General features: G+C 36.1%; 1 protein-coding gene across 1 annotated transcript in view; it reads left to right on the top strand.

Moving 5' to 3' along the window:
* Positions 1-23,383, top strand: part of VAV3 (vav 3 guanine nucleotide exchange factor) — a 194,038-nt gene that overhangs the window by 143,684 nt on the left and 26,971 nt on the right. Inside the window, exons 23-24 of the mRNA XM_010006784.1 lie at positions 2,806-2,828; positions 5,730-5,775. Coding sequence (XP_010005086.1) covers positions 2,806-2,828; positions 5,730-5,775 — 69 coding nt within the window. The remainder of the gene's footprint in view (positions 1-2,805; positions 2,829-5,729; positions 5,776-23,383) is intronic.

Raw genomic sequence — 23,383 nt, 5'->3', positions numbered from 1 at the left:
GAGAATTGCATTTGAGAAAGTAGTGCATTTCCTTAGGTGGAAAAGAAGTTTCTTGAACAGTGTGATGAACTAGGAAGAAAATGTTAATGTCAATTAGGAGGTTTGACACTATGGTGCTTCTAGGTCACAATTTGCTTCTGATTATGCAATGACGACTAACTGACTAGAAAGGAGCCAGGTAGTCCCACACCTTCTTTGAAGTGGCTTAATTTATAGTTCACACATTTAAAATGTTTTGAAATTTCTTTAAAAATAGGAAGGCAAGTCGTTTACTACTTATTCTTTTTACTTTCCATTTAGTTAGCTTGTAAATCCAGCTGGTCTCTTGCATCCCAGAGGAGCAGCTTCTCATTTTCTGATCTGTGTTCCCTCACTTATTGAGGTCAGCTGCTACTCCTGTTGCTTTTGTAGTAAAATATAATTATCAAAATGTGACCCAATGGTATAGTGGCCTCAGTGAATAAACAAAAATACCAAAAAATTGTTCTGAGCTATGGCAGTAAAAGTAGCCTGCTGTTAGAATTCAGAACTCAATAATTTCTTTGGCATATTGAAGATGAGCAGAAACTTGAATTAAAATTGTCATGTGTAAAGTATCTGCTGGTGGATATCCTCATACATTAATTTATCTCTAAAAATAGAAATAAATAGAAATCACAGGTTTTTTTCTCTTGTACTTGTGTAACATTTGAAAAAAACCTCACGAGAAAGCAATTAATTCATACTAAATATTGTGTAACACAGGACTATTTCAACTGTAGTGAATATAAGACAATATCTTATTTTTTGAAAAGGTTTGTATGTGGAAATACAGATACTAGATTTCTGTTCCTGAAATGTTAATATTGAAGTCACAAATGGCATTTTGGTCTGTCAGTGCTGTTGAAGCTTTGGACTTAATTTTTACTCCAGTCCCCCCAACCACCCTTTTAATGAAATTTATTTTATGTGAATTATTAGGAATACTTATTACTTTCTTGTGTAGTGAGATCTTGAATCCAATTATTGAAAGTAAGTCAATGAGTTTCTTAATTATTTCTTACGAAATGTGTTGACATGCTTCAGTCACCAAATGGAACTCATTTATCTAGTTGGTTTTGCAATATTACCTAGAGGTAAAAATAATATTCAGCAGCAACCATTAAAAATCAGATTCATTCATTCCCTCTGGAGGACAGAATGACATTTTAATTTTTATTTATTTATTTACTTTTAAAAAAATAAGAGATCTGCAAAACTAAACAGAGGCCATTAAAACAAAACAAAATAGAAAAACAACCCCTAGGTCTGGGTTTGATATTTTGCCCTCCCATGCAAGTACTTACATAAGTCACTTCCCTTAATTTAAAGTCAATTATAATGCTGAGATAAAACATTCAGAAGAGGTGATTTTACTCAGATTTTGGAAAGAATTCTGAAAGACATATAGAAGTGGAAAAGTAAATACCAGAATCATATTTAATTTCTGCAGTACTTAGGTAAGTAATTCCCTCAGGCTCCTTAGAAAACCTCAGTAGTCTACGTGCATCTCCTCCTTTGGGGCGGGCTTATTTTTCTTCTTTTGCTCACTATACAAATGCAGATTAATGCTTTTGCAAAGGTTATAATAATAAAAGTGGTTTCTGCGGATGAGAAGATGATACGTCTTTGGTGCACTGTATAAAGAGGAAATACTGACTGAAGGTGTACGTGAGAAGAGAGCTGTGCTGGTGGTAAACAGGCTGTGCCTCCCCAGCCTGAACAGAGTGCTCAGCGCGTGTGCCCCGTCTCAGCACGTCTTATCATCTTTGCATAAAATGTTAGAAAGCCAAAGATTTTTTTTCCCACACTTTACTATTTAATTTTTATTATTATTTTTTGTTTTAATCAGAACAAAATCTACTTGCATTTAAATCTTTTAGCTGATTTACTGTGACTATGGTTTACTGTTTATAAGATATTACAGTAAAAGTTTTCAAATGCAATAAAGTACAGACTGGGCATGTGCAGTTTTGTGCTTTGCCTCAATAGCATGTGCAGTCCTAGAGAGCACTCACAGGTAAATACAGCTGTGTGTTCTTTGATAAGGAACCGAACCAAAACCTAGAATACACCCAAATACCTCTTATCAAATTAGACATTCAAAGAAAAATGTAAAAATTCAATCCTTTTTGTGTCTTTTGTGATGTGTAGTGGTATGTGTGTGTAAAGGTGTTACTGTTATGCAGTCCTTCTGATCTCCCAGAAGGCTTTTTTTTCCCCCCTCATTATTACATAGTACGAGAAAAGACTTAGCAAAAGTCAAATAAAACACTGATGACTTCAGAGTCTCTCTAATACTAATACAATGCTGAAATACAGAACATTTTACAGCTAGAGGTATGTATCTTATCTTGATACATGTTGGCATGCTATGAAAACACAGATAAGAAAAGCTGTAAACTTGACTTGCGATGAAGAACTCTAGCTTTTAAATTTCCAACAGGTCAATATTTATGAAGTATTTTTAAAATGTTCTAAACGCTTAAGAAGTCAGCAGACCAGATTGCCATGCCACTGCTGGGAGGTGCAGTGTTTGGGGCAGCAAACAGCCTTTCCCAGCCAGCTGGCTCTGCCTGGCAGGGCCGATGGGTGGGAGGAGAGCACAGCTGGGTTTGCGCAACAGGAGCTGGCGCAGCCCCGGGGTGCTGGGGAGGCTGCAGGGATCAGGTAGCGACAGGAGGCAGAAGGGTTTTCAGTAATGCAACACAGCACAGCCTGAGATTGATTTATAAGAAGCGTACAATTTACAGTTGACAATAATGCCAATTTTTACTTATGTTTCAGAACACGGGAACCTGAAACATGAGGTAAGGATTTGTTTTTCTTTTCATGTGGTGTTTGTTTTGTCAGTGACATAGGAGCTCCTTATTTACTTTGTGCATGTGTTGTTTGAGCAGGTAAGTTTTTCTTCTGTATTTAACAGCAGATTTCTTTAGAAAAGTGAAAAGTACAAGCTGTCTAAGAAACAAGATTAATAATTAAATATAAACGTATTCTTTTCCAAGTGTGAGTCAATTTTCAGTTGATACGGCTTAATGCTGAGAGCACTGGAAAGGGAGGAGGTGTGTTTTTTAAGTGAAAGTAAAAACAGTATCGCTTCACAACTGATATCTAGATCTTTAGTGTTCCTAAGAAAAAATTTGGCAGTTGGCTTAGCAGTACTCTTTTTTAAATTATAATTTTTAATGCAAGTGAGCCCTGTTGGGATAACATGCTGGCATACCTTGCCACCACTCCAAGACGGCTGCAAGCTACCCTGGGTTGTTTTCTCTCCAGTTCCTCATGCCTTTCCAGGAAGTACAGGAGGGCATGGCGGTTGGGCTTTGTCTGCCAGCTCAGGCAAAAGCAAGGCAGCACTTGAAACATGAGGTATAATAGTTCATAGCCATTATTCTAGATCAGAATTCTAAGGTAATTTAAATGCTCAAATGACATGTTGGTTATGAACAACACGGGAATGTGTATGTTACTTCTCTCCCCAAGCATGTCTATGTTTGCTGTCACTAAAATGGGTACTGGAATTGGAAGGACTGTTTCTGCTGATGTGACTGGTGCCGGGGGAGTTGTGTGCAGGGCTGAGCACATCTGTGCTCTCTGATGGTTGAGCTCTTTTGGTGTTGCTGTGACCCCAGACAGTGGTGGGGGCCAGACAAGGGGGTCCCCAGCACCCTCTGGCGAGCTCCTTGCTGCGGGGCTCAGGTGGGCGCCGGCTGCAGCAGCAGGCACTGGTGTCTGGGGCCCTGGCTGTGACAGGTGAGGTGGCAGGAGGAGCTCGGGGTGAGGAGCGCACAGTGCTGCCACAGACCTGTACCCAGGGTGCTGCTGCAAGCCCTCTCTACTCACTGCTCTCTCAGCTGTGCCTCCTGCCATGTGCTGCCTGGCTTTTCACGTCTGCCTAGAAATACCTTCTAAGTAAGGGCATGGAATATGGAAACTGCAGCACAGTCTGTTGGCCTGACACGCTCCGGGTCCCACGGCTGGCAGGCCGCGCTGGGGAGCAATAACGCGCCTGTCGGGCCTTGCCAACGAGGTAAACCTAACTGTATTAAATATATTGGGGCTGGATGAAGAAAATACATATATTGATGGTATCTAATCCCTTCCACTCCTTGGCTTCTCACCCTATAGCTTGATTAGTAACTATTTTTTTGTGAGGAAAAAATGGCTTTCTTACTGGGGCTATTGATTTGCTGTTGACTGTCAAGTTAATCCAAATTGTCAGATTGCTTTCGTTTTTACAAAGACTTTTGTTCAAGTGCCTCCTTTATTTCTCTCTGTGCAGAAGGAAACTTGAGGATAGGCGAGGATGTGTCATTTTGAAACACATGGATTTAGATTTCATACCAGTAATGTAATAAAATGCACTGGTACTGCAACATATTTAAATGTTTTGAGAATATTTTCATGCAGCTCAAGAATTATTTCCCAATAATTGTTTCCCATCTGGTTCTTTGATGTATATGACTTATGTGCTCACAGAATTATTGTATTTTTCTTTTGTTTTAGGATCTGTTGTATTTTGCTTTTACCACTCCTGTACCTTTCCTTCTCTTGTTCAAATCTTCGGTTACTTGCCACTCTGCATCAATCCTTATCAGCAATACTTTCTCCATTTAAGAAAATTCTTAGGGTATAATGGACATTTTTGTTCTTATTCAGTAATATTACCTTTTTTTTGTAGCAGCAGTTTTCAGTGTTTCTTCTTTCCACTGCAGACAAAAGAAAACTTGCATCCTTTCTTTAATTAGACTTAAAGGGAACAGAGAAAGTGTGTCCAAAGACTCAGGAGTCTGAAGGCTCTTTTTAAACCAAGCTTTTAGTTTCGCCAGGTTGCTAGAGGGTTTAGTAATTTGGTTGTGCCTCAGGGTGCTGCTTTCTGGCTTGCCTCAGTGTGTGTCCTGCATCAGCTTATATCAACTGCAAGTAAATGGGAGCAACCTAATTGTTCCCTTTGTTATGCAACATGCTTTTCTCTGCTTGGTTTGATTAAACAATAAATAAATGCATGAGCCTTCATGCAAGCTACCAGTTAAAGCAAGTTTGCAAAAGCCTATCTTCCAGTTCCCAGATAAGTATTATTTCACACTGAAATTTTCAGGGATCCCTATTAAGTGTTTTGGAGTATAAAATACATGAAAAAAAAGTCTAGGTCTTGTCAGAGAATTTTTGATTTCTCACAGCTCTGATTAATCTAAATTCAAAAGCAAGTGGGGGGTGAGTTATTAAGTACATTTAAGTGCTTGCCTAGAGAATCAGGAAATAAAGACTTGCATAGGGAATTCTAGCTACCTTAAGTACAGAGTAGGAATAGTGGACATTTCTACCTTATTAAAGCAATGCAGGCAGCTTCAATACGTTTGTGTTTGTGGATATCTTAAGGGGCTAAATGGCAACTTTTTCCACTATCCTAATTATAAATTATGAAAAATGATTTTTTTCTGGATATAAAAAGATTTTGACCTTTGAATAAGTCTGTGGGCTAAGAATCTTTTAGGTCTAGTGTCAGAAAAAAGGGAGATATGAAAAAAATTATCTACTAAGAATGTTTTTCAAAGTATGATCTTTCTACAAGGTAAGGATAGTTGTGGTGGTGGTTGGAGGAAATAAGAAAACCAACTTTGCCTAGTAGATTGTGGGAACGAAAAGAGTGCAATATGCATACAGGAAAATGTTTATTCATATCCTTGGTTTGTGTTTTTGCTATGCAGAAAAGAACAAATGGAATTAGAAGAAACTCCAGACACGTGGACCCAGGTTTGTCATGAGTTTTTAGTAGTTAAACATTAAATCAAAAGAGCAAGAAAGCTGTAATTCACTTTATGAAGTTGCATTATGAACACTGTTTTAATGCATGCAGTATTGAGAATTTTATTGCTACAGTTGCGAAGGTCTACAGTGATTTCTCTGTGATTTCAAAAAGAAGGTCAGCTGATGGAACTCTTATCTACATTTATTTATTTTGTTTAAGCAGTGCTTTAGCTGTATCTGAACAACAAAATGCCTCTGGACTTTTGGTTAACATGACCCACCCTACTGTACTCTGCAGTTTTAAAAGAAATAACTAAGTGATGAAAAGCAGATAGTTGCTTATAAAGTTTAGGCTCTGATCTGCAAAGTTGTGGGTATTCTCAGCTGTTTTAACTGTAGTGGTGGTCAGTGCTTAGCCATATTGAATATGAGTTGCTATTCTGAAAGTTATAAACAGATTTCAGTTTTATGTAGAATTTCAAAGTGATTTTATTCTTCCCTTTAGTTTATAGTAGATATTTTTGTGGAAACATGGCAGCAGCAGCAGCCCTTAAGAAAATTAAATGCTTGCTTATAAATTGTGTACTCAAGTGGGAGAACATGTCCTCTAGAGACCCATTATGTGTCTGTATAAATAGTTTTTAGTGTAACTGTGATATTTTTAGTGTCGTTTTTTACAGTAATTACATTTCTGTCTTTTATGTTTCTTGTATAGTTTAATTATTGGAAATTTGTTGTGCAGATAATATTTGGAATAAAACTAAGCTGTGGATTATTAAATATTTCTAAATATGGACACCTGAGAATACTTGGAGTCAAGCATTAAACAGGATGGCAACTCTATACACCACATTACAGCCTGGCAGAGCAAAGCACTTTTCAAAAAACTAGGAATGCTGGTTGCACCACTAGCATTGCAGCTGCCTTGGCTTTAAAAGTTTGAATGTTGTAGCTAGCTGAAGCAGACCACACCTTTCTTACTCACTCACTTTGACATGTTTTGGAACACGTATTGTCACTTGGTTCCCTCTAGAAAAAAAATTGCTTCATGATACTCCTAAGTTTTTCTTCGTTGTTGAATCAAGTAATTAAATAAAAAAGAAGAGCACCCTGTAACTGAAAATTGTTACACACAGAGGGAGAAACATCAAGGAAATAAATTAAATATGCAGAAGAAGATGAGAATACTTCCAAGTGGGGACTGTTTGAGTTCTTCCTATTTAGTGGTGTATGTTGCAGTGAAGTGTAATGTATACTTGCAGCATAGTTGTTACAGGTTCAGGTCTTTAAACATAGCTGTCTCATGTAGACTCCTAGAAGGTTAAGTAATTTAGCTTGGAGAACCTTTTGAATATACTGGTGGCTGTATTTGCTGTTGATGTCTGATAGAAGTATCTACTTGATCTTTAAATATAAAGATACTTTAAAATTAATTTTCATTCAAGGCTAAGTACCATTCAAATCACTAGAGTAATTGAATTAAATAGATATTTAACAGTGGGATGAAACCAATGCTGAGAATATGTTTCTACTCCACCCACCCCATCCCTTTACCTACACAGAACAGTTATTTGAGTTGTTGGAGTAGTCTTACTGAGTACAGTTCTTGGCCCCATTGTATTTTGGAAAGCCAATAGAAATGCAGAACACCTTAATTATGTTTAGGTCCCTTTATTAGAGATACTGTTGCAGAAGACTTTTACAGAATTGCTTCTGACATTGTAAATAGATTTTAGTAAATAATTGATAATGAAAATGTATTACTAACATGCTCCATATGAACACTTTGTCAGTTTGCACATTAAGTGAGCCTTTTTATTTGAATTTTGTCAGCATACATTTCCTGAGTCTTGCTATAACTTGGTGGAGCTTTTAAAGACATGTATGTCTTTGGTAAACTCTTGGCATCTCTTTTGCATATTCGCAGTAATATTGCTCATCAGATTGCACCATGAGAGACAGAAGATGCTCTCCAGAGATCTGTTAATTCAGCCATGTAATACTGCATTGATCCTAAGAGCTGTTCAAGAGCACTGGCATATAAATCTCTGGAGTCCTAGCACTAGGGTCCCTTTTTGCTGAGAGAGGTAATACAAGTCAGAGATAACATATAAATCTTAGGGTGCTTTTTTTTAAAAAAAAAAGAAAAGAAAAAAAAAAGTTTCCTGCCCAGACTGGTTTGTTGCTACTTCTGTTGTATATTATGGTTCTGAAGCACGGGTGCTAGTTTAGGAAAGCAGGCATTTGCTGTGAATCAGTAACAGGCACCTACTGTGTCGAAATACTGATGGAGTTTGATATCAGCAGTAGCTACTCTTTATTTTGGGCTGCAGGTATTTTAGCACAAATTTCTCAACATCATGTTCTGTCTTGTCTCTTCTTTTTGTCTCTTTAGGTGTTTTAGTAAAAAATAATGAATGTAGAAGAAATGGTAGAGTCAAGTTGGTGTGTTGTGCTTCTCTTTTTATACTTGTAAGAGCCAAATTCAGCTTTTACTGGTGCAGCCTAGACCTGAATGAAAAATCCTTTCAGTTTGTTGAGACACACTGAGAGTAGAAGGATGGTCTAAACAAAACAATATTGGAGGATACTTGATTAAAATATCTCTTGTCTTCCACTGGTCAAGCTAATATATTGATAGGGGAACCTAAGAAGCTGAAGTGCCCTAAAAGTCATAAGGCTGTTTAATTTGTTTTTATTTGAAATTTTGATAAAAATTTTGACAGTGACATTTTCTTCCTTGAGATTTGCGTTGTGCTGAATAAGAAGGAAGGGTAGAAGGAAAAGTGATTAATGGATGATGAGGCAGAGAAATTCCTGGGAAATGACAGCAATGAGAAAACAAATGTTTGCAGAAACTGTACAGGTGAAAAACAATTGGAAAGCAAAAGAAAAATGACTGTTTTTTTCTTTATGTGACTTAAGTCTGTGGTCCAGTTGCAGATAGCCTCCTGACCTGGGCCATCTACAAAGCTTTACGGCAGATGGGCTTTAGGTAACCTTTCTTTAGATTAATCGGCAGATAGTGAAAACCATTGAGAGAATGAACCTGTAAATGCATCTGCACCTATAATGTCAGGAAAAATTTTTGGTCTAGAATTTGCATTTTACTGTAGAACAACATGATTCTTAAACTATTTGTGGATTATTAGATTGGTGTCAGTTTTTGCCCAGAAGTGATATTTATATAACATTTATTTCCTTGTGTAATGAATGTCAAGAGAACTTTCATGCATGCAATTTGCACTACTGACTTTAATGATAAATGGACCATTCACATGTGGATTCGTAAGCATAAGTTAAGGCTTTGTGTTTTTTCTTGAGAATGATGATGCGATCCAACCTATTTTTTTTAACAGAAATATTGGGTATTTTAATAGAAAATCACTTTTACACTCAGCTATTGGAATAATACAGTATATGTTTGCTATATTTTTGGTTTTTTTAATGGTATAGTCTAAATTTTATAGATTCACAGCTTGGTGTTTTTAACACTAGCTTTACCCTAAACACTTCTGCTAATATAAACATTGGAACTTTGTTCTCTGAAAGTGTGAAAGTGTATTTCATATCAGAAGCATAAACTAGAATAGTTAAAAATAGAACACTAGATTATATTCAAGATTCATTGCAGAATAAATTAAAAATCTGATCTATGAAAGAATGTCACTGAACATGGCCTGACTTATTTCTTGATAAGCATGGGTTAAAGCTTAGAAACCTTAATTCATTTCCTTTCAAATTAAGTAATATATTGACTGGGGTTTTTTTGGGGACACACAATATTAACAAATAATGGATATGATGAAATAGCTTGAGCAAAGCTATTTTTCAGCCTGGGACTTCAAAGTTCAAAAAGTATTTTTAAAAAGAAGTGTTTGTAATTCTGGTTGGTTTCTAGTCCATACTTGCTTTGTGAAACAATCCTGTAATATTGATTTTACACCGATTAAAGAGAAGAGAATCCGAGAAACATAACTGGGTTTATGGTGTGAAATATATATGCTATATCTGTGCAGGGAGAGGTACAGAATTGGAAACATGTTTATTTTATTAGACTTAGTGTGAAATGAGCTACTGCATGCTTCATATTTTGCTTAAATGGGATTGTGGAATCTTTTAACTGGATTGTGTCATTAGATGTGATTACTAGGCAGTGAAGCAATATTCATATGTTGGTGTATTGTGGTAATGATTGCATCTCATCTTCATGGTAAAAATTAGGGTATAGCGTAATGTTGGCAGTCTAAATTTCCTTTTCAGTTAAGAATTAGGTGTATTAGACTGTGAGATATTTCAACAATTTCTGACACAGTTTGTTCTGTGGTATGCAAGTCTAATGTTGAGCTCCATTTCAGTGCCACTACGTATGCCCAGCTATATCATCTTTCTTGAACAGTCCTGTATAGAGACTATCCAAGTTCTTGTATAAGAAAAGATAACCTTCTGCAACATGTAGCTAAGTGCTGAAAAACTGGCATTCAGAAATTTATTTCTCCATTTCAGCAATGAGGGCAGCTAGCTGTGGTTTTGGCTGAATCTCTGGTGGTCCATTACTAGCTGGCTGTCAGTATCACTTTTGAGAAGAAGAATTTATCTGTGTTTTAAGCCACAAAGGTATACCAAAAAGCTGGTATTAAACAAGCCTGCAGTATTTAGTTTTCCCCATGAGAAGCTGACTGATGTTACTAGCAGTATCTCCTCATTATGACTGCCTTAAGTTGAATTAAACAAAGGTAACTTTTTTTTTTTCCCTGTAGTAAAGGAGTTTTGGTGCATAGAATCAAGAATTAATATTGAGAGGTGTTTTTCTGGCATATTTGCTGGTCTTAATTATTTTTCCTGTCAGTAAAAGGTAGGAGTGAACAGCAATTCCCTTTTGATAGTTCTTACCTTTCCTTTCAGACTGAGTAGAGCAAACCATTACAAGGCAATTTATTTCTGCATCTTCCCTCAGGACTTTGCTCAAAGTGCCACAGGCTTATTTCTTTCTCCGTTAAATATCTGTGAAAAGCTTATTGGGGGAGTTGATGTGACAACATGAAGTACTAGAGTGTTCATAAGACATTTCTTTAAGCTTTTAATACTGTTTACATTGAACATAACCGTGTGTTTTAATGGTTGGTCGAAATGAAAATGTACATAAAGGAGCAGCTGCCTGTAAATTAAATCAGGGAAAGCCTGAAGGAATACTGGAGGAAAGAGAAATGTTTCACAAAATTTCCTTTAGCAAAGACTTTGTTGTTTGGCAAGTTTGAGGTCTATTTCCACTGCTTACTAATGTGAGATAACCTAATTAGGTTCATAGGAGTAAAACATTGAACACATCCTGTAACTGACCATGAGATTTACTTGGAGACTTGCTGTGTGCAAACTAACCTGAATGAACTGCTCATTTATATCCTTTTGATTTACTTTTTGTAATTTCCTACTGTAGTTTAGAAATGAAGCCTATGGCTTGAAAAATGCAACCTTTATGGCTTAACAAAGGGAGAGAGAAATGACTGTTTTAGAGACTTGAAGGAACTCAAAGGTTTACTTCTCTTGGAAGTGAAGTATTTCTAATAATTAACAGTCATAAAAAGTATACATAATTTTGTGTTTTTTTCCCTATTTTCCCCAAATTATTTCCTATTATTTTCTGGTGTTTGTGGAGCATTAGGTTTCCTAAGTAGCTAAACGCTTCTCTGCATGGTAATGTATTAAGCTACAGAACCAAAAACTAGCTTTGATTATACATACATAACACATATACTTCACTTTTTTGGGGGAGTTGATTGGATTCTTGACGTTTTTCCCTTTCTATCACATATTTTTAATCACATATTTTTAACACTAGCATTTAAACAGGGTGTATGAAGTATACAGTGCATGTGTCTGTGTGAACCAGGTGAATTGCAGGTAAGAACTGGTTTAACAAGGCAGCAAGGAGCATGCTTGCTGCAACAGGAAGGCTCCTTTTGCCAGCACAGAGGGAATACTTCTTGCTGTCGTGCTGTAGCGTTCTGAAGGTGCTGGAGTCTTTCAAGGATTTGGATTGCAGCTGTAACCTGAACAGCGTCTAGTATGATAGACATGTTTTGACATGTTGTATGTCATGTGATTGGGACTGTGTTGGGGTTTGAGACCAGAGTCAGTGAGTTTCTTTGTGGTTATTGCATTCTTAGGAGCAGGTAGTGGTACAGCTTCCTCTGGGTGAACCTCAGCAACAGTGAATTCAGAGAGCTGACAAAATTCTGTGTAATTTGTGAGATTAAATTAATTTATCTTACATATTTATTAAAAATACATCTTGCATTTAGGATCATTGCTTTTTTTTCAGTTTTACTTCAGTGCTAAAGCTGTGTGCTGAGCTATAGTTGCTTCCTTGTGATACAAGAAAGAACATGTCTAGTATTTTGCACCAAGACATTTCCCACTAATGCGTTTCTGGAAGGCAAAGCAGAGTTTTTTCTTCCAATGAGGCATTTCAAATGCAGTTTAATGATTTTTATTTGGGTGGTTTTATTATAAATTGAAATTATTTTTACATTCCTATTGGGGAGAGATATTTTGAAAGGTGCCTGTCCCTTTGGCATCTCAGCAGTGAGCTAACATTCAGAGAAGAATATAGCCTTTAGCCTTTATTTTAATTAAACATCAGAAGACCCAGATGCCAAAGGGTGAAATACATTTATTTTGTTAAACCCTTTCATCCTTGTCTGGATAGATTGTGAGATTAGTTTCTATTTGAGTAATTCAGGCTCTTGTCTTATTAGATATTTTTTTGGGACTGCCTCTATATTCTGAGTAACTAACATTTTATTTTTCTCTTAGAGAAGTACTAGTATTTGATAAATGCTCAGCATTTTTCAAGTGAAGTGGGTTAACAGTCCCACAGTGTCCTTTTCTGCATAAAAACTCTCCCAACACTGGCTGCTTTAAGCAAAACATCACTGTTCTACAGATAACGAAATGGGAGTTGGCAATACAGAAAAAAAGAGCAGTTAAAAGTGGACAAAATGGGCTTACAAGTATGATCAATAAAACAAAAAAATTATACTGTTGTGTTTTACATAAGTACACACACACACAATATTCCAGCACTATTTTAAAAAAGTGGCATGTGCAGAAATTATAAGGCTCAAAAAGTTGCCTTTAGTTACCATGGCAAGTAGAAGGGGATTGGATAAGTATTTTGCTAAAACTTATGGGGACTTAGAAATCTCTTATTCATCTTCAAGAGGAGTATTGTATTTACCCAACTATTTTCATATCTGATTTTAATCTTCAGGGTACTGTCATTCTGGGAAGGCAAAACAGAGATAATAAGGCAATGAATGATTACGAACAGTCAAAAGTTACTGAATTTTAACAGTACTCTAAAGCATATGGTTTCTTTTTTTGTGGCTCACTCATTTAACTAAATCAGTATTTGATCACTACTTCAAAGTAATTCTCACACAAATAATTTGGGAAACATTGTAAAACAAAAAGCAAACATCCCATGGGAGAAAAAAGACTGCTGAAAATTCACAGAAGAGATGCTCCCAGAACTGCCTCTGCCTTTTGCCTGGGGAAGGTTCTATGGCTTAGTAGAAGGAGCCAGAGGCAAGAGCCTGAGAAACTGATGCTGCTCTTCAGTAGGGTTTTTAATCTTCTCACCTCTTTGAGCTTCCCAGAGAACAGTGAGGCTGAGATAGGCTGCAGGCCAAGCTAGCCCAGAATCCTTACTTTGTCGTGGTTCTTCCCCTGTACTTTGTTTTGTTTCTTAGCTTTTAATTTTATTTTTTTTCATATATATATGATTTTTTTTTTTTAACCTGCTGTCTGTTACTTTGATGCCTCCTATTTTTGAGTCAGGAAACTGAATAACAAATGAAGAAATAATTAACACTTTGGTCACTGTCTCTATGCCACTCACAAGTTGTCTGTCAAATTCCTTCCAGTCTTATCTCTCTTAGCCTGAAGATCCATTATCTGTTTAATTCCTCTGGTACAGAAGATTTTCTCTATATCCGACCATTCTGTTTACTTGTCTGCATACTTAAAGGTCCAAGAGTGGCTGTCTTCTGTTCCAAGAAAGTTCTTAGCATTGGGGCGCAGCAGAATTAGAGTGTAATCTTAAAGAACTGATTTAACTGATTTTAAAGAATGCTTAGCAATTCCTCTGAGATTTGTTGTCTATATGACATGACCTGTTTTAGAGTCCACCATCGTATATGAATATTCCACCTATACGTTCCTTTGTATTTGCTAAATTGCATCTTACATGAAGTTATGTCCAAATGACCTCCAAAGGTTCTTCCAATCAAAGTTATTTTATAGTTTGTAATCCTGTTGTACAGACACTTCAGTTAATGAAATATTCCCTCAATTATTTGCAAATAGTGTTATTTCTAAGGAAAAAATCTTGCACTTTCTACAAGACTTAATCCATTTTTACTCCCATTTCAATACTGCTTAATTTTTTGAACAATGTAAGTCCAAGCACAAATTCCTATGAGTGACCCTTTTGGAAACCACCTTCTATTTGAAAAAAGAAAACACACAACAAACTACTGTTTTAACATTTTACTGTCTGTCCTCTTGCTGCTTCTTTATCCAGGAGGAACTTCACCTCTTGCCATGAAATCTGGAAGAGAGCCTCGTAATGAGTCCTGTTAAAATGATTTTGCTAATCCATATTAATATGTAATCTTGATCCTCATTTTCATTGTGTACTCCAAAGAACTCTAAACAGTGTCCCCAGCTTTTATTTAGAATTATTTTTAGCATTTACATTGTATTTATCTATATATTTGCAAATTCTGTTTTTGTAGTAGGCTTTACCAATCTGTTTCATACAAACATCAGGTATCTATGTTGGGACTTCTACTACTGTTTATGACTGAGTTCCTTTAAACATTCCTTTCACACTTAACCTCCTATTCCTATGGTACTGAGGTGCTTTTAAGAAGAAGGTTGCAGATGACAATGAAATAACTCAGCAATTTCATACTTGAATGTATTTAGTATTTCCACTAAGTGACAGTATAAAATTTGATCTGATTTGATTTTTTCAATAGAATCAATTAATCAAACCCATTTTTTTTAACACTTTGATTTGGTTTATCCAGGAAAAAAGATAAGGTACCTTTTTAAGGGGTTCAAAGAAAGCACTTGAGTTCAGCCCTCATTGCTGCTCTTGATGACCTGCAAGTAAATAGAAAACATGTTCAATCTTGTGCTTTTCATAACTTGCATTTCTTAAGCTTTAGTGTGGAACAGGGAATTAAATAGTAACTTCATTACCTGATACTTTGAAAATTGTACCTCAGTTTGATTAAAGTTACAAGTTATTCTTTAACCAGCCCATTTGGAATAGGAGGTCTGGGGAGAGAAGAGAGCATGAGGCACTGTCTCTTTTAGTTCACACGATAAAGCTGAATGTGTTTACTCTTTTTGGATTTTTCCTTTAATTGAGTTTGACAGCAACAAATCACGTGAAATAAGATACAACCACAAAAGCTGCATGTACAGAGCACAGCTTTCCTTCCAGAATAACATCTCACCCCTGGCAGTAGCATGTCTTGCAACTAGCAGTGATCATTATAACAGCTGAATTCACTTAATGCTACTATATCTTCCATGAAGTAAATATGGTGTGGGTTCTTGCTTGTTTTTGTTTTTGTTTTGTTTTGTTTTTAGTTGCCCTATAGAGAGGATAAATAAGGAGAAAAGCTCAAAAGGAAAAAAAAGTATGATACTGAATGATAGAGACTTAAATCTTTGGTTGTTTTTGTGTATTGTGTACTGGTTTTGTTATTTGTCTGTTTCTGGTGGTATTGATTTAAATCCCGCAGTTGTACATGGCCCTGCACGTGGCTCAGGTGTCTGAGAAACATTGAATGGTCAACTAAGCGCAAAGAGCTGATGCTGAGATTTAAGTACCTAAGGGTTAGTCTTTGTTAAAGCAGTGTTTTTGGGAGAAAGAACCAGCCCTGGCTATTTTGGTGGTATCAGTTTGATGTAACTACGGGCTGTTGCTACAAGGTGTGGTGCTTTTTTTTTTCCACCCAGGTGTTCCCTCACTGCCCTTTCTTTTGAATCTAATGATCATCTGATCACAGGGCTAAGTCACTCCAATGAGATAATGGAAAACTAGTCCTGGGAGGAGGTGGTGGTGGCAGCCATGGGGAAATAAGAGATTTTTCTTTCCTGAACCGGCTCAGTCCTGAGGCTGCACAGATAGCAGGGATGCAACAGAATACATTCATCCTGGGTTAGATGAAACCTGTACAATTTATTGCTTTCAGGTGTTTTATGTTCTAACAAATTACCCACTGTTTGCTGGATTATATACAGTCCACATTTAAACTGGAAACACTAAATAGAAAAATCTTCACTATTGAGAAGATGAATACATACATTTCCTCAGGAGAAGGGAAAGAAACAAAGAGGTTTTAAGATGGAGTCTGTTGATTGTGCAAAAAAGGTCAAATAATAATGGATAATTTCATTGTATATTTTTATTTTTATCTTTAAAGAGAAAAGGACTTATTTATATGTAAACATAGAAAATTGAGCTGTGTAACTTTTAAAACATTTTTTGGAGGCAGATCCTATTAATCAATACTGAATACAAAAAAAAATTGCATGAAAGATAGTTTTCATTTTTGCGATGCTTGATTGAAATCCCAGCACATTTTCAGGAATGCATGCTTTTGATTTTGTTTTGAGACCTGTGAAAGATTTTAGGTGGCATACGTGTGTGTTTTCATGGGTTATATTGTGCACAGTTACCATCTTGCTGTCCATTCTTGTTATTTTAGCGTACAATGTCTGTACACTGAAGTGAACACTGTAGTCAGCAGGATGACTAATTCCATTTGTGCTGAATAGACTGAATAGAAAGGTAGGGCTGCCTACTGTCATGCCATGCTTTCAGGCACACTGCAGGTGAGATTTGACTGTCATATTCTTACTGCAGTATATTTATATTTTAGAAAGGACAAAGTTTGTTTATACTTAGTTGTCCAAGTTATTTTCAAAATTATTCAGCCCATGAATGCTCAACAACAGAAAAATGCCTAAATGCTGTACAAGATTAATGGCATTTGCAGTATTAAAGCCAGATTTTAACGTGTAGCTCTTTCTCAAGCTTTTATCCTCCTGCTGCTTGCTGCAGAATCATCCTTGGGCAGTCAGAATGTAGTATTAAAAATATAGCACTAAGTACTTACTTCTATGGAATAATGGATATTTATCTTCCAAGATTTGTCCCTGTTTTTTCAGAGCCTTTTGCTGCATATAATCTACTACTGTCTGGACACACCTTCATAGCTCTTCTATAATATCTGCACAATGTAAGTTGTTAGCTCCTCAGGGCAGGTACTTGTTTGAACAAATGCAAGTTTTAGAATGCTATGCCTGTCTGTGGCACCACATTAAAATATGTGGTAATTAACACTAGTTATTTCATACCTTGTGCGTTTATAAAAAGCAGCACCTCGTGCACCACATTTTCAGATTTATGTGTCAAAATTGTTGTTTGCTCAATTTTAAAGAAAATAGTGAGGCTCCTCACTTTTGAGGAAACATTATTTTTAAAATTTATATCCCTAATTCAGTGTAGGCTGAAATGATGGTATTTCATCATATTATCAAAACAAATAAAAACTTTATTTTTAAACCTGAGTATTCTTTATTATTTATTCTTATAAGATGACATCTAGCAGTCAGCTATTTCTAATGTTAGTTCAAAGTTCAAAATTCTTACCAGTCTAGACAATTCCAAAATTTCTTACTCTCACAAAGATAGCTGCCTGTGTTGCTGCAAGTAAGGACTAGTTGCCCAAATAAGCAATTGAAGTTAAAATTGTATAAAGCATGAGAACTTTACTTTAACACTTGCATGCTATGGGAAGGAAACCAAGGTCTTTCAGTAAAAGAAAAACAGTTTTCACTCTAATTTATAAAAAAAATGTGTATGGCTATGACCATTATAGAGTCAGTGACTTCTCCATCTCTCTTCTTCTTTCTCTCAGTGCAGTCCTGGGAGAGACCTTTCTTTTTTTTGGAGAGAGTAAACTGCAGCCATTGAAGTTCTAAATGCCAAGTACATAGTTTTGAATATAAATTATAAGACATTATGTTGAAATTGCACACAAAATTTCTATTAGTTTAAACATCCTTTCTTGCATATGCAATGCACAGTTATCTGTCTAGGGCATGTCCAGGTTTTCTAAATTAAAGTAGTAAAGTTTATGTGTTAAGCTTAAAAAAAAAATTTAAAAATTTGACAAGTGCAGCTGGAGCTAGTGCTACCTGATCTTTCTGAAGGACTTTACTTTCTGAAAATGGGATCCTTTATTTCCACAATTACAAATGTACAAAACCAAATGTATGTACTTTTTGAGAGTTTGAATGATGGCTAGCATGGATTCTGGAAAAGTTTGCTGCACAAACAGCAACAGGTTGGTGTTTTTATGTCAGTAGATTCTTTCCATGCTGTACCTCACTAATTATCTGAGTGCTTTTGCTCTGTTCTAACATTTTTGTCTCTGGACTTGCAAAAACCTTAACAGATAATGTTTCTTCTGTACTTCTTTGAGAAACAAAAAAATAAATTAAAACTAAGGGACTGAATGTGTGAGAGTTGTGAGCAGAGCCACCCCTAAGGGCATGAGAGACAAATGATCATGTAAATAATAAGTTCATTCCTTTCCCAAAGGCAGCCCTTATGGCTTTCTTTTCCTAATTTTTAAAAACATGGGTGTTTAGAAGCATTTCTGCAGTGCTGTTTTTTCTTGCAAAGAGGCAAGTTTCCAAATTCTTTAAAATGAAAGTCATGTTGTGCCAAGTGTCCCCGCCTATGAGTTAAGTAAGAAGATGCCTTCTGCTGGAGTAATTTTTCTAAATTAGAAATTAAATTCTGAAACCTTAGTTTGAATTTCAGATATTCTTAGCTAAATTGCTTATTTCTGACCAAAATAAATGCTATTTATAGGAACACAAGCTAAACATGAAGTTTGGCCTTCACTTGGAAGACCTGAAAACTCAATGCAGCTACTGATAAGGGGACTGTTTACCTCAGTAGGTGTCCATGTTCCCATGCTACTAATTTCACTAATGCTACTCAAATTTTCAGTAAGCATAAAGAGTTACCCTCCAATATCTTTTCTGAAAAACCATTTGAGCTAAGTCTAATACTGACGTTCAGAGCAGGGCAAGATGTCAGTTTGTGCATTGTTCTTTAAGGAAAGCAAGCTATTCTAACAAAAAATATATCTGTGTAGATATTTCTGTGTAGATATTTTGGAAGTCACACAATTTAAAAAATGCAACCATGTAAAATGAATAACATAGCTAGACTTGTTTGTTTTCCCTGTAATCAACTCCTGCTGTGATTTGCAACGTAGTTCCAAGTATTGTGTGGATCTTAACTGGAAAATGGAGGTACAGATACTTTTCATGGGCTTTTTGCTAATGATCAAGTCTAGAAAACCCCAAGAAGAAATCCCAAGAAGCAAAAGGACTTACTTCGTTAATTGTGGTGTTTTTCTCTTTCTGATAGCAAGTTGTTGATCAGACTGTTAACAGACAGATTTTTTTCCTCCCACACATCTTGATTTTAGTTGGTGGTTGACCATTTTTGCAGAGGTCTCTGCCAAGATTACATCTTATACATGCTGTGTTAAAGAAAAATGGTAGAAAAAGTGAGCCTTGGAATAATTATAGAAAATTTGACAGGTAGTAAGAGACTGGAGGGAACCCCAAATGCTGCTTTTCAAGGTGGTAAAATGTTGAGGGCACTCACCAGAGAGCAGAGCTTGGGCTGTAAAAAAACGCCCAAACATTTCTTCAGTAGTTTTATTTCTCCTGTGGGATTACAGTCTTCTGTTTCTGTGGAAGTGGAAGACAAATGTGAACATTTATCAGATGTAGTTGGGAGTGCTTTAAAAACTTGTCATCTGAATTATGACATGGTGAAGATTTTTGCTCCCTCCTCCCAGCATTTGTGAGTTCTTTCTTTATCCTGCCAAGGCTGCTTTATGTGTATACCTGTATAAGAAAAGCTTAAACAGTGAGTCGAATCAGGCTCACGGTAGCTGTCAGATGTTTTTAGAATGGCAGTCTTCTGAAATTTTTTTACTTAAAATTGAGTTAAGCAACAAACTTGGAGATTGTGGTTAGTCATATGAAAATATTGAGACTTTATTGAACAGTATTCAAAGACAAAACAGCCAAAGAGAAGGCACGTTAAATATTCCAAGTTGATTCTTAGGCACTGTCAGCATTTCAGTCATCTTGCCTGAGTACGAGACTTATAAACAATATCTAAAATTAGAACTTTAAATTATGATGACATACATAAAATAATCGCTGAAGACAGAAAATTAAAAGTTCAGTTAAAATATCTTCTTTGAGGTATGTCTATGTACTTAATATTTTTATTAATTTTGTCCAATAGTAATTATTTAAATTATTGCCACTCTGAAGAGTGCACTTAAAGGACTATGCTGGTGTATTCTATGTAGGAGTTCTGTAATTTGTGTCATAAGTACTTGGCCTTAGAGTAAAAAAAACCCCACACCTGTTTTCTTTTGCATCATTAATAGACAGGCACAGAAACTGAATGCGTTTTTTCTAAGTGATTATGTAGTGTTGCTTTTCTTGTGTCTCCTTACCAGCTGAGAAGTCCTTTGAGACAAGTTTTGCCTTTGGCAGTAACTGTACAAATCTATTGAATTCCACTGGTTGTGGAGATAGATGAGACTGATTAGGAATTAAGAAGCAGCTCTCTTGATAAATGCAAGAGAGGAGAATCCCTTTTACTGTTAATTCTGCAACAAAATTGTTTAGAGCAGGAATTCTAAACACTGAAGCTAGCAGAGCTGATGTGAAGAACATTACAAGAATGGTAAAGGACTTGTTTTCCTGCAGTCCATGCTGAATCCTGAGCTTTCCTTTAACTAGCTTTTAGTAATACCTAGAGAATGAAGATGTTGCCCAAAAAGGTGGAAAAGCTGATGTTTTTTGTCATGTATGCTGAGATGGTGGGTATAAATGTCTGCCTGCTCTTCACATTGCTACCCTTATCAACCCACTTGTTTTCCTTTCCCCCCCCCCCCCCCCCTTCTTTACCCCATTTTTCAATCACGATTCCTTGTTACTTCATTATCTGCAGGTTTTCCTTCTTGATCTGAAGCCTTAAAAATCTAACTTTACTTACCTTGGTGTAAATATTGATTTTGGATTTCTTCACTTTTATTTAATACAAGATCTTCTTTGCCTGTGTGTCTTTCGTTTGTGTTATTAAAATGATTTATGACACTGTGGGTAATTTTCCAGACATTTAATCTAATGAGATCATGAGATACTGTTGTGGGTTATGTTGCCCTCATTTCCTTGTTGGAGGGTGAAGATGGCTGCAGATGCACCGTGCTCTGAGATTTGAAATGGGGTATTTCTTCTAGTCTTTCCTATGGAAAGCTTATCAATCACTAAATGTCAGTCTGTTCCTTAGCAGAGTTGCATTCCTTATTTTTGTAGCTACAGAAATATAAAACAAAAAGGTTTAAAGCCAGTTTAGAGTGTCTAAACAGACCCCCAGAAGCCTGTTTTGGTGAAAGAAAGGATAGAATTAGTGACACTTCATGTCATTTCCTGTAGGACAGGAAGATGTCATTGTGTTGATATTCTGGAAACGTTACGATTTGGTTTTCTCAGATAGTCTAAAACTCTGTTTCAGATTCAAAGCCTCATGAAGTCAGGGGGCCTTCTCCCACTACTTTTGTGGGTTGTGGATCAGGTTATAAATATATGTTGAATAGGCTATGTTTTCCATAGAGAAAAAGGATGTCTTCCTTCATGACTAATTTTAACTAGAAACGGATATTTAATGCGGGCAAAGCAGTGTTAGTAGTATGTAGTATATCCACAAATTCACCTTTGAACCCTGCTCTCCTGTACTCTGTGTCATTATTCTCTGTGTTAAAATTATCCACACCCAAAATGTAAACTGTGTTGCTTGGAGATAACAGATTCTGGAATCAATTTTGACAGATATAGAGGTCACCACAGAGCATGCATAATGCATGTTGTCAGCAAACCCCCCCTTTTTTGAATCTCTGCATGAGACTCTGATGGTCCTTCAGTAGCCTTCAGAAATGCAGAGCGGCTGTAAGGAATATAAGTAGTTTGTATATTCTTGTTGTTTCATATATAATGAGTATTCTAACTTATTGCATACTGTGTTAATTCTAAAATTAAATACTCAAATACATAGTATAGTTTATGAAAGGTTTTATTTTTTTGTAATGTAGCTGTATTGAGACTTTGTAAAACCTGATCCAAGAGTGCTTTCGGCTTTTTTTGTGACCTACAATTTAGATTATCAATTTGTATCAGTTTTGTGGCTCAGAGCTTGGCTATGAAGACTTTCCTAGGTATATGGGGGATTTCCTAGTTTTCAAGTGAAGTAAATTTCAGCTACTTATTAGTGGGATAACTGGATCAGTGTGCTGCTTTTATTTTATTTTTTTAAATTATTATTATTTTTTTTTCTGTGTTGGAAACTGCTGGGCTGGTTTTGAGTTTCTGTCTGAACTTCAGTAAAACACTTGGTATACTGCCTCGGAATTGATCTGTTATGAGAGAAGGCTAAAAGAATTTGGCTTGTTTAGCCTAGCAAAATTAAGGTTAAAATGGATATGATTGCTCTCTAACTACACTATGAAAATAAATCCAGACAAGGAAAAGAACTAATCAGACTGCTGCCTCCAAATGGCTTTAAGTTGGCCATGAACTGGTTTATGCTGGGAAGCAGAACATTCTAAATGCTCAGAGAAGAAAGTTCTAAAATGAATAGTAGAAACAAACAGATTAGTTTTAGGATAAGCTTGCTAAACAGCTGAAACTTTGTACAAGCCTTTTACTGTGATAATGATGGATGGGGCATGATCCATCCCACACCAGTGTACTTGAAGGTCAGGAGGTGAAAGGCTGACCAGATTCTGTCCAATTAAAAGTACACTATCTCAATGCTAATCTGCTAAACTGTTTCTAAGCTACTGTTACCAAATCTATAATTGCATGGTGAAAAGAAATTTGAGTATTCTGTTTGGAGCTCTTTGGCTGTGTACTTCTATTTATTAACTTCTCTGTACCCCTTTTATTTCTTCTGTGCTTAATAGTATTATAAGGGAAGTTCTATGAGAAAAATGTCCATGGGAAAATAGCAATTTTGGAATAGTGTGTGTTTGTGTCTGAGTCAAGGGTTTCGTCTAGCCATTTGTTCCTGGAAAAACTGATTTAAAAAAAAAATTTAAAATAATGTAACAGGGACAGGTCCTTTTAATGATATTTTCATGCAACAAGTAAAACCCTTTAGTTGCACTTCCACTGCTTTTATATCTTCAGTAAATAAAGGCTGTTTGCAGATCTGGTATTGCTGATACTAAAATGAATATATATTCTCTGACTCAGACACTTCTGTTGTTGGCGAGTTAATTTACCTTCAGTTGCTGTGCTTTGAGGTACAAGGTACTTTTTAGAACATGAGTCAAATCTAATGTGTGCTTAAATAATTAGTACCAGAAAATAATTTCCCTTGTTTATACATGCATTTTTGATCAGTGGCCTTGAAGCT

This window comes from Chaetura pelagica, unplaced genomic scaffold (genome assembly GCF_000747805.2).
Source record: "Chaetura pelagica isolate M959 unplaced genomic scaffold, ChaPel_1.0 scaffold69, whole genome shotgun sequence".
NCBI lineage: Eukaryota > Metazoa > Chordata > Aves > Apodiformes > Apodidae > Chaetura > Chaetura pelagica.
This window is presented reverse-complemented; position numbering and strand designations above follow the sequence as displayed.